The sequence below is a fragment of the Dendrobates tinctorius genome, unplaced genomic scaffold, assembly GCF_039654945.1.
Source record: "Dendrobates tinctorius isolate UK_male_01 unplaced genomic scaffold, ASM3965494v1 ptg000043l, whole genome shotgun sequence".
Classification (NCBI taxonomy): domain Eukaryota; kingdom Metazoa; phylum Chordata; class Amphibia; order Anura; family Dendrobatidae; genus Dendrobates; species Dendrobates tinctorius.
Window position 1 is genome coordinate 12,516,806 of NW_027361711.1, and position 12,633 is coordinate 12,529,438.

A 12,633-nucleotide genomic window follows, 5' to 3' on the forward strand; every position below is an offset into this window, starting at 1 on the left:
AGTCAGATGTTTCTAATATGTAACATGGTATGGCTGCCTTTCAGATGACGGGTTGTCTTTGCAATAATTATAAGATGGAGTATAACTGAACAGAACCGGTTCCTATAAAGTATCTCTCTTCGGTCTCATAAAGGATGGTTCCTAGTGAGGCACCTACCTCTATGACACCCATTTGTCCTAAGATAACATAGGGATAGTAATAGTCTCTTTGAGATGACCCATTCACACGTTCAGTATTTAGTCAGTATTTGACATCAGTATTTGTAAGTCAAAATCAGGAAAGGAACAATCAGAAGAAAAGTAGAATAGAAACACATCACCACCCCTGCAGGGTGATCAGAAAATTGCTGACAGGAATATTGCCCACAGGAAAATTGCCCACACTGAAAATTGCCCACATGGAAAATTGCCCACACGGAAAATTGCCCACACGGAAAATTGCCAATTGCATCATCACAAAGTTTCAGATCTATGATATTTGAGGTGCAAGGTGAGGATGTTCACATGATATGTGAAAAATACCCACAGAAAATTGCCCACAGACGTGAATACCCACAGGAAAACAGTAGCGAGTTATAGGTGAGATGCTCGGCAGGATAGAGAGTAGCATAGATCTATAGGTTAAATGCTCTGCAGGACAGGGGGATAGTATACAGGCATACATGATACAATCTGCAGGGCAGAAGAATAATCTAGAATTATAGGTGAGATGCTCTGTAAGACAGAGAATAGTATAGAATTATAGGTTAAATGCTCTGCAGGACAGGGGGATAGTATACAGGCATACATGATACAATCTGCAGGGCAGAAGAATAATCTAGAATTATAGGTGAGATGCTCTGTAAGACAGAGAATAGTATAGAATTATAGGTTAAATACTCTGCAGGACAGGGGGATAGTATACAGGTATAGGTGAGATGCTTTGCAGGACAGGGGGATAGTATACATGTATAGGTGAGATGCTTTGCAGGACAGGGGGATAGTATACATGTATAGGTGAGATGCTCTGCAGGACGGGGGATAGTATACAGGTATAGGTAAGATGCTCTGCAGAGCAGGAAAATAATATAGAATTCTAGGTGAGATGCTCTGCAGCACAGAAGCACATTTGCTTCTGCTTTTTGAGGGTAGGAGTCATGATAATGTTCTGTTGGTTACTGAACTACGTTGTCATCTTTTGTTTTGAGAATTGAATGGCACTTTGAAGAGCGATGCAGTCGGCATCTCCAAGTCACCACTGCGTTGATAGAATGAAATGCAAGATATTCAAACCCCGAGTAAGGCTGTGTGCCCACGTAGCGATTTTTAAGCGTTTTTGCTGCGATTTTCGGCGCGAAAACGTTTAAAAATCGTGTACAGAACGCCCCCCCATGCATTCCTATGGCATTCCGCACATACTGTGCTAATGCTGCGCTTTTTTCCGCAGCGGAATTGCATCGCGGAAAAAATCGCAGCATGCTCATTCTTTTGTGCGGAATCGCAAAGAATTGCTGCGATTCCGCACCCATAAGAATGCATGAGAATCGCTTACTTCCCGCATGTGGCTATGCCCACCATGCGGGAAGTTAAGCGTCTCATGTGCGGTTGGTACCCACGGTGTGGAGGAGAGGAGACTGTCCTTCAGGCCCTGGGTACCATACCCCTGTAAAAAAAAGAATAAAAAATAAAAAAATCGGGGTATATTTACCTTCCGGCGTCCCGCGCTGCATTCCCGGCCTAAGCGTTCCCAGTAATGCCTTGCGGCACGGTCCATCACAGGTCTCGCAAGGCATTACTGGGAACGCTGTGGCCCGGGAATGTAGCGGGACGCCGGAAGGTAAATATACACTGATTTTTTTTTTTTTTTAGCATTTTAACATCCTGTCTTTTACTATTGATGCCGTATAGGCGGCCTCAATAGTGAAAACCTGGTCACACTCGTCAAACACTATGTTTGACGAGTGTGACCAACCTGTCAATCACTTTCCAAGCGATGCTTCAAATCGCTTGGAAAGTGCTTGAATATCGCACACGAAAATCGCGGCAAAATCGCGATCATAATCGCGGTGAAATCGCGCAGAAAAAAACACGCGATTTCTGGGAAGGAGTCCGGTTTTTGGTGTGCGTTTTAACACGCACCGTGGGCACATAGCCTAAATCATAACTTTGTTGTTCCACTGGCTAGAATACTTTAGATGAACTCAAAATACACTTTTATTGAAAAGAAATTAAAAAATATAGGGATTGAGCTATTAAAGTACATGCTTTAACTAACTAAAACACAATTGGCTGGCACCGCAGGAAAGTCATTGTTCACTGGGGTTGTACCAAAAGGAATGACAGGATTGCCAATTTGAAACAATGGGGGGTGGGGAAGCGCTGGAAGGAACATGTGAAATAATGTCAACAAGGAAACCCAGTTGACTTCCATGGGCTCCATTGAAATACAATACAGCACAACACAGGCAGCAATAAAAATGCAGAATGGATTTCACCACAGGTCTCTGGGCCCAGCTGACTGCTCCAGGTTCTACAGGTTTGGTTCACCTAGTCCCAGAGTACAGATTCTGTTCTTACGAGCTGTCAGTCCACTGTGCTAAAAATAATTCCACGCTCAGTGTGGTGTGTATGAGCCTAGAGACCCTTAATCAAATCCATTCTGCATTTTCTTTCATGCTATGCCTGCCTACACCTGCAGTATATGTGTATGATACATAACTATGTAGGATCTGTTCACGCTTAGGCTATGTACCCACGTATGCAGAAATTCCTGACAAAAAACGGTCTCCTTCCCAGAAAATACACGTTTTTGCCACAATTTTTGTGCGTTTTTGCAGCGATTTTTTCCGGACCATCCCCAGTCTCATAGAATAAAGTTAGAAATGCGGATTTTTCAGTGAAATTAATGAGCATGCTGTGTTTTTTACCGCGATGCGTTTTTTCGCAGAAAAAAAACGCATCAATATGCACAAAAAGTGCGGAATTCATTAAAATGAATGGGATGCTTCTTGTAAGCATTTTTAAGCGTTTTTGCAGGCGCCAGATTCACTGCCACTGAAATCAGTGGGAGAGTGGCGCTGCTCTGGCACGTCCGGCTCCTGTGTTGGTCAGTGACATCACTATGGAGACACATGGGTCAATGGTTGCTCTTGTCTGCTGACCTGGTTGTCTTTCAAGAACCCGCAAAAACCAGGGCTCATCCCACTGAACGCCCGCACTCGATCTCCACGGGTAGAACACCACTCAGACAACACAGGGTGAGGGGAACACACATTGATAAGACTATTGGTTCACCAACAGAAAAAACACAGAGGTGCAATGACTATTTTGAAGGCCACGAGCAGGCACGGGGGTACAGATGCCTGCTTCTGCTGGATCTCCGTCCTCACTGAAGACGCAGATCCAGATGACATGCATGGTGTTGCAGAGACCCGTCGGGTCCCTGTACTGCGATACATGCTGCACTGCGACACATGCAGTGGCTGTGAGCTGACGTCGGAGGTGCAGCCACAGGGAGCAGCGCATGACAATGTCGCACATTCTGATGTCAGCTGCCGGGCTGTGCGGTGGATACAAAAGACATTGGGCGACGTGGAAGCAGAGGAAAGGTGAGTAGAATGTTTTTGTTTTTAATTATGCATTGGGGCAGAACGGGGACACATACACTAGGATTGGGGACCATGTAAACCAGAATGGGGACATATATACCAGGAAGTGGGCATATATACCAGGACGGAGACCATTTGGGCCATACATACCAGGATGGGGACCATATATACCATCATTGGGACATGTACTGTATACCAGGATGTGGACATATTCACCTGGATGATGGGCATATATACCAGGATGGGGGACATTTTACTACATAATGAAAGGGGCAATTGATAAGTCTTTATAGAATTTAGAACACTACAGGGGCCCATACATCTGACCAACGTGTGTGTGTGGGGGGGCAGGTCCAAATTTGGCATTGGGGCCCATCGGACTCCAGTTACATTACTTCTAAAACATACATTCTCAGCAAGTACACAAGGTGGTACAAGTGGCAGAATTTCACCTTTCTGCTGTGCCTCCTGGGCTTCCAGCCAACTATCTCTGCCAGCAGCTCCCTGCTTTTGGTGGGCTCCCACTGAGATGATAATGTATTAGATGTGACCTGCAGTCCCATGTAACTCCACAGTAATACAGTGATACTTTTGTGAGTACTGATAGCTGTGATAGCTCCTCTGGATTACATTGCTGCTGGTTCTGCATGTGCTGCTGTTTTGGGCTGGTGGAAGGAGTAAGGCAGAATCACTGAGAGATGAGAGTAGACTCTATCTGTTGCTGATAATGACAGACTGCTACAAACACAGATCTTCATTTTTTGCAGTTTTGCACTAGATCAGCTGTAAATCACAAGTTAATCACATATCATGTGAACATTCTCACCTTGCACCTCAAAAATCATAGATCTTAAACTTTGTGATGCTGCAATTGTCAATTTTCTGTGTGTGCAATTTTCCGTGTGGGCAATTTTCTATGTGGGCAATTTTCCGTGTGTGCAATTTTCCATGTGGGCAATTTTCCTGTGGGCATTTTTCCTGTGGACAATTTTCCTGTGGGCATTTTTCCTGTGGGTATTTTTCAGGGAACCCTTCTGCAGTTATCATCCACTCCTGGTTTTAGCATACAAAAATTGTTGTAAAATACTGAACAATAGAATGTGGCCTTAAAGCACCGCTCTAGCGTTGTTTTTTATTTCACCACTCCAAGTCTCCGGACCCCTGTCTGATACTCACCTTTTGGCATTTTCATCCATTTTTGCTGCTGCTCCAGTCCATCATCTGCAGCTTGTGACCTGCCGGCTGCTCCAGCATTTGCTGGAGTGGACGTCACTAATTAATGTAAGTCTATGAGAGCCTTGTTCTGGCTTTCATAGACTTGCACTGGGAGCTTGTGACATAACTTCTGACTTCCAACCAGTCAGAAGCTGCACTCACAAGATGTCGATGTGGGACCGGAGCCGAACCGAAAAATGGTAAAGATGCCAGAGAGTGAGTATATGACCGAGGCAGGGGACTTACGTTTAAAGCATCACTCCAGCAGTGAAAAAAAACACACACGCTGGAGTGGTGCTTTAAATTTCCATTTGCATGGTATAGCTTTCTTACACTTCATGTAAGTAATAGTCAACTTATAAAATAGACCAAAAGGAATCTTACTCACCAGAAATGAGATCTCTTATCAAACTGTGTGTGTGTAGGCAGTAAGTTGCACCCTCTATAGTGTGTATGTCATATCCTCTATATCTAATTCATACTAAAAGGGTTATTCTCAAGTTTTGAAGTTATCCCATATCCATTGGATAGGGGATGATTTTCTGATCACTGGGGTCTGACTGCAGGGACCCCCACTGATCCGAGAACTGAAACTCTAAAGAGCCTCTTGGGAATACAGTGATGGTTGATGATGTGCACTGCTGCTCCATTCATTATTACTACGACTGCAAAAAGTAGCTCAGCACTGCTGTTGACTGGTGTTTGGCATTCCCATAAAAATGAATTGAGCAGCAGAACACATGATCAACCAATGCTCAAATTCACACACCCTGGTTCTCAGATTGGCATAGTCCCAGCGGTGGGACCCCTAGCAATCGGACTCTCAAACTATAGAAAACCCCTTTAATTCAGACCAGAGTCAGCTAACATTTATTGCTCTGTTGTAGCTTACTGTAAGTCAAAGAGACTAATGTTTTCATCTTTTGCATTGAAGGGTGCTTCTATGCAAGAGCCGTGGTACATGATGCCAGTGCACAAGTGGAAGAGGAGAAAGAATTCTTAGCAGTGTCTATAAACGATGTGGTATATGTTAAAGACGTTGGTGATGAGTCATCATGGGAAGGACAGTCATTAAGCACAGGAGAACGAGGCTTACTGCCCATTATAGCAGTGGAGCCACTGCCGCATCCTTTCTACCAGTAAGTGCTCTTCAGTGTTTCATGATACACAAAAGAAATGAGCCACATATTGTCCCCTTCCTCATAGATGGGTATTGTTGGAGAGTGCTTGTAAAAACAAACATTTTTCCAACTTACATTGTATTAAAATTTGCCCCCTCTCTCCTGGTAACAACAATTTTCATTTTCTATTGTTTGTTGCTTGGTGCAATGAGATTGGCCACCGCCGCTGAGTAGTAGCATTGATCGAACATGTGTAGTGAATAAACGCTATTTACTGTTGAGCTTGGAAGCACAGCGGTGCCAGTGGCTGGGATCTCTGGAGCACGTTTAGCTCCTGATGCCAGCAAAATTCAGTCACCCTAAGATTTCGATGCTGCAGAAGCAAATCTGTCTCATATAGCTTCTAGATTTCTTGGGCCAGCGACACAACAGTGCTGCTGATTTGAATAAACCTTTAACTGGAATGTTTACCAACCATAAGTATAAATTGGACTAAATAGGCAAAATTTACCTGAATTCTGGGACAAATTTATGTGTTTTAGACATCCCTCATTAAAGGTTTTCATATAAAGGGACTGCATATTGTTAAAATAACTCCACAGCACTCACCAAACGTTGCGAACTTTATTCATAACTTTATTGGACAAGAAGATGCACCAGCCATGATAGGGTGAAAGATACAAGCAGTCAGCCCATGGCCATGGTCAGATGGTGCTTTCTCAAGTGTAAAGGCTATAGACTGACTGCTTGTAACTTTTTCGCTGTCTCTGCTGATGTGTCACTCTCCTTGCCAATTAAGCTAAGAATTGTATGTGCAACGCTTGGTGAGACTTGTGGAGTTTCTCTTCTGATGGAACTTATGAATACATGTTGAATTTCACCACTGAGCACCACCGATGTGTTGGAGAGCTCAATTTTCTCATAAATGTTTGCTGGACAGCACGTAATTAATAATTGCTATTTTGTTTTTCTGGAACTATAATGTTAAAATATATTGTCACTTTAGGATTGGGGGTCCAATCTCAGGGCCTCAGACTGAAACTGAGAATAAAGGAAATGCAGAGCAGGCGTAGTGCTACATCCGTTTCTAACTCTTCCTTCACAGTTGAGAAGGGAATGCAGGGCTATGTCTGCATCACTCAAGTACTTACAAATAAGCAATCAATTTAACAAGAAGAAGACTTCAATATCTACTACCAAAGAGTTCCAAGAGTAACAGGAAGACAGCTATAATGTAACCCTAAATCATAATTAAGAGCTTTTCTCTGAAGTGGGTTATTTGGGCGAGAAATAAAACACATGCTGGAAAAGAAACCCTGACACAGTGGTTCCCATGGAATGTATATTAGATATCTGGCCTGTCTTGTCAAGATTGGAAGATTAGGCTGGTAGACGTCTCATGTGTACGGCTGGCTTTAGTCCTACCTGAAAACGGGAAGGAACTTTTTTGTATTTCCTGCCAGATAATCTTTTTAACCCTGTTCAACAGGGGCTATTCAATGCTCAGTGTTGGACATATGTAAAAAAGGGTAAGTAGAGAAGTATTAATCCCACCCGTGGCTGCACTTTGTGTCCAAGTTTCACATATGTGTTCTGCTTCTTTGTTTTTTTGCTGAGAGAACACGCGCCCATTTTAGACAATGGACCTCTGCATGTCAGGTTTTTGGTGGAGCACTAAAAAAAACAGACCATGTCTGAATATGGTCTAATTTGAGGACCAGCCTTGCCTATTCAAGGGAAAGAACCAGTGAAAAAAAACAGACAGCACACAGATGTCAATCGTGTTGTCAATTTTCTCTGGCTGCTATTAGATGAAGCTTTGGAAATCTACAGGATATTTGCATGCAAGAAAAGTGGATAACATACAAATAGTAAAAGTAGACTTATGGATAGAAAAGGATGGATCTAGCACACTGATGGAAATTGGTCTGTTTTTTTGTGGAAGAGAAAAATCACTAAGGTCATAATGGATCCTAACTTTCTTTTTCTTATGTAAAGGTACTTACTAAGGGCTTGTACACATAACGTCATTAAGGGCCCCGTCACACATAGCGACGCACCAGTGATCCCGACAACGATATTACCTTGTCAGGATCGCTGGTGAGTCGCTACATGATTGCTGCTGAGCTGCCAAACAGGCAGCTTCACCAGCGATCAGCACCAGCGACAGGAGGGTAACAAGCGACGCACGTCACTTAGTTACCCACTGTGTATCTTAGTTACCAGCGCGTTGGTGCGGGGAGCTGGTAACCAAGGTACACATCGGGTTTATAAGCAGCGTGCGGCACTTAGAAACCCGATTTATACCTTGGTTACCAGCTCCCTGCACCAGCGCGCTGGTAACTAAGGTACACATCAGGTTTCTAAGCGCTGCGCGCCGCTTAGAGACCTGACGTTTGCCTTAGTTACCAGCGCGCTGATCATTGATCGCTGGTCTCCCACCTGTCACACGCAGTGATGCGTGCTGGCCAGCCAGAGACCAGCGATCCAAAAAATGTCCTGGCCATTCCAGGACGATCAGCGATAACCGGCAGGGGGGCCGGTCGCTGATCGCTGTCACACACAGCGATCTCGCTGGTGAGATCGCTGTTGCGTCACAAAACTTGTGACTCAGCAGCGATCTCGCTAGCGAGATCGGTATGTGTGATGGGGGCTTAAGACGCCTCTGCAACCACCGAATTTGCACAGGCAAAGCCACTTCAGGAAAATGCTGGCTTTTTCCTGAAGCAGTTTCATCGTCATTCTTGTGGCAAATCCACTGTACATGTCTTTTACTTAATATTTTCAATTATGGAGATCGGGCAGCTTTAAATTCACATTTGCCGGAAGAATGAGCATATCACTTCTTTTAACCACTTTGGGGTTTCCGAAGTCTGAAGCTTTTAAAGGACGTCACATAAGACGGAAATTGTGCACAGCATTGTTGTTTTGACATTGCTGTGCATTATGTTCATTTTATGGGGCAATTTTTCAGGAGAATTCCAGGCAAAACGGTCCTGAAAGAGACGCCATATGCACATACCCTTATTATTTTGTTTTTCCTTTAGGCTAAATAAACTATTGGTGCGAACGTCTTTCCTGACCTGTTGACTTCCTATAAAGAATCAGTGTAGGCAAATTTTTTCTATCTGCTGCTATACTTGGGCTGCATTCACACACAGCGGATATGCTCGTGGCAGCCCTTCAACTCCTCATTTACGAATCACTTAATTTTGCAGGGAAACAACGGAAATTGCTCATGTAATTTGTAATAAGAAAATATTGGTATGACATTAATTTTTCTCTAATTATGTCACTTTTCCTATGAATCAAGACATATAGTAATATGAGAAATTGGGATAAAAGTGCTAACTAGTTTTAATATTTTTATTTTAGATGGTTTCTGAAAGCATACCCAACATCCTGTAACGTGACCGAGCAGAACTGCCGGAACATTACATCTCAGCCAATAGGTAAAGTTCCTTACCGCACCACACACAGACATGCTATTGTTGCACTTGTGTATATCAATTAATCATAGCACAATCGCACAATCTCCCTTTGTATGGCTCAGAATCATCATGTCCCAGCAGTGAAGTGTACCAGGAATGTTTGTATAGTAAAATGTGATGAAGATGTACTAATACACATTTGCATTGGAGTAAAGACTAGCAAATCCCTTATACTGACTTACCCCCTTTACCAATGAGCTGGTTATTATGATCCATTAAATTAGGTTGTCTGCTTTTTATAATATCTAACTTATTCATTATTTGTCCTTCTTCTCAACCAGTCATCAATATATCGATTATTCAATATCAATGAAAAGTTTATCCAGTATCGGTTCTCAAAGTTGCCAGATACAGCTTATATCTGTTCATTGGGGGCTGTGGACCAGTCACTATGTAGATAATTGAGTTTGTAATTCGCTACTGAGATTTCATAATGTGTTACCTTTGTTTGTTTTTTTTTACATAGGACTACAACTAGGCCTCCTTCTTTATGTTTTTAGGTTGAGCCACCTGGAAAACACAATCCTCATTTAAACCAAGTTCACACTCCGTGACTCTCATTGCCCAAAGCCAAAATATAGCTGATGGCATTCACTCACCACCCTATTGCACAGTGGATACCACCGACTACACTTAGGGCATTGAGGGACACTGAGTTTGACCTTAGTTAGTAAGGAACGATAGACATCTATATATATTCTAGATATTTCACAGGGTTGTCTAAATGTTGCTGAGAAAACTTTAAACACTCTTGAGCATGCTTTTTGTTCATCAATAGAGTATTGCGTGGTGAGTGTGCATACAGGCCATGGAGGATGACTGTATTACTAATTGTTTTCTTTGAAGTAACTGTACCTACTGCACCTACAGGTCTTTCTGTAGTTAGCCACATGTGGTCCTTGGCTCTTGGACAACTCTTCTGATAATTCTTTTCACTCCTCTGCCTGAAATTTTGCGGAGAGCACCTGGTTGTGGCTGATTTATGGTGAAATGATTTTCCTTCCACTTCTGGATAATAGCCCCAACAATGCTCACTGGGTCCTTCAATAGTTTAGAAATTCTTCTCTAACAATTGCCATCAGTATGTTTTGCAAAAATAAACTTTTGAAGGTCTTTCTGACAGCTCACTGGTTTTACCAATCATGAAATGTTTCTTGTGTGGCACTTTGGTAGTGAGACACAATTTATAGGCCATCAGTTAACCCCTTTCCGACATCGGGCGTACATTTACACTCCCTCCCTTTGATGTGGGCTCTGGCAGTGCACCCACATCTTTCACAGGATATGTCAACTGTTTTGAACAGCTGACATGTGCCCAGAACAGCCACGGGTGGAATTGTGATCCACCCCTGGCTATTAATCCATTAAATGCTGCTGTCAAATGCTGACAGCGGCATTTAACAAGCGCTTCCAGTAATCAGGCCGGAAATTTGCCCACCGGTGACCCACGTCACGTGATCGCGGGTCACTGGTGGGTTGGCATGACAACCGAAGGTCTTTGTGATACCTCTATGGTTGTCACTGCTGGCTTGCTGTGAGTGCAGTCCGGTGGTCGCCGCTCATAGCATGTGAGTAATTCTACTATATACAGGCAAACTGATCATCGCCTGTATGTAACAGAGCTGATTGGGTTATGACAGCTTCTAGTCTCCCATGTAGACTATTGAATCATGGCAAAAGTAAAAAAAAATGTTTTTAAAAATATAAAAAAGTAAAAAAAAATGAAACTTCGAATCACCCCCCTTTTGCCTCATTTAAAATAAAACAATAAAAAAAAAAATCAAACGTACACATGTTTGGTATCACTGCGTTCAGAATTGCCCAGTCTATCAATAAAAAAAAGTATTAACCTGATTACTAAACGGCGTAGCAAGAAAAAAAGTCAAAATGCCAGAATTACGTTTTTTGGGTCGCCGTGACATTGCATTAAAATGCAATAAAGGGCGTTAAAAGATAGTATCCGCACCAAAATGGTATCAATAAAAACAGCAGCTCACAAAAAATAAGCCCTCACCCAACCCGAGATCACAAAAATAGAGACGCTACTGGTATCAAAATGGCTCAATTTTTTTGTTTTTTTCCTTTTTACAAAGTTTGGAATTTTTTTTCACCACTTAGATAAAAAAGAGCCTAGACATGTTTGGTGTCCATGAACTCGTAATGACCTGGAGAATCATAATGGCAGGTCAGTTGTAGCATTTAGTGAACCTAGTAAAAAAGCAAAACAGAAAACTGTGGGATTGCACTTTTTTTGCAATTTCACTGCACTTGGATTTTTTTTTCCCATTTTCTAGTACATGACATGGTAAAACCAATGGTGTAGTTCAAAAGTACAACTTGTCCTGCAAAAAACAAGCCCTCACATGGCCATACTGACAGAAAAATAAAAAAGTTGTGGCTCTGGGAAGAAGGGGAGCGAAAAACGAAAATGTCTCCGGGGGCTAAGGGGTTAAACCAGCTGATAATATTTTTCACTAATTGGCAGGATTGCTTTCTAATTACTGTTAGATTTCAGCTGGTGTCATGACTTTCAATGGATTTTTGCACCTCTCTTTCTTCATGTGTTCAACACCTTTTCCCTGCATCATTAATCCTAAGTCATTTAGCAGGATTCATTAAAGGGAATCTGTCACCTTATTTTTCGCCTATCACCTGCAGCCACCGCCATCAGGGGCTTATCTACAGCATTCTGTAATGCTGCAGATAAGCCCCCGATGTACCCTGAAAGAGAAGAAAAATGAGTTAGATCATACTCACCCAGAGGGAGTCGCGGTCCGGTCCAGCGCCTCCCATCTTGCAGCGATGACGTCCTCTTCATGCCTGCCCATTGCGGCTCCGGCGCAGGCGCACTGCTCTGCCCTGTTGAGGGCAGAGCAGAGTATTGCAGTGCGCAGGCGCTGAACCTCCTTCCGGCACCTGCGCACTGTAGTTATCTGCTCTGCCCTCGATAGGGCAAAGCAGTGCACCTGCACAGGAGCCGCGATGGGCAGGAATGATGAGGACGTCATTGCTGCAAGATGGGAGGCGCCGTACCGGACCGCGACTCCCTCCGGACCCGAACCGGACCCAGACCACCCCTGGGTGAGTATAATCTACAGTAACTCCTTTTTCTTATCTTTCAGGTTACATCGGGGGCTTATCTACAGCATTACAGAATGCTGTAGATAAGCCCCTGATGGTGGTGGCCACAGCTGATAGGCGAAAAATAGGGTGACAGAT

The 12,633-nt window shown here is 43.2% G+C and overlaps 1 protein-coding gene across 5 annotated transcripts in view; it reads left to right on the plus strand.

Moving 5' to 3' along the window:
- The window catches only part of SH3TC2 (SH3 domain and tetratricopeptide repeats 2), a 154,749-nt gene that overhangs the window by 63,404 nt on the left and 78,712 nt on the right, over window positions 1–12,633 (plus strand). For all 5 annotated transcript variants that reach the window (XM_073575210.1, XM_073575208.1, XM_073575211.1 and 2 more), the window contains 2 exons: window positions 5,737–5,941; window positions 9,299–9,375. In XM_073575210.1, coding sequence (XP_073431311.1) covers window positions 5,737–5,941; window positions 9,299–9,375 — 282 coding nt within the window. The remainder of the gene's footprint in view (window positions 1–5,736; window positions 5,942–9,298; window positions 9,376–12,633) is intronic.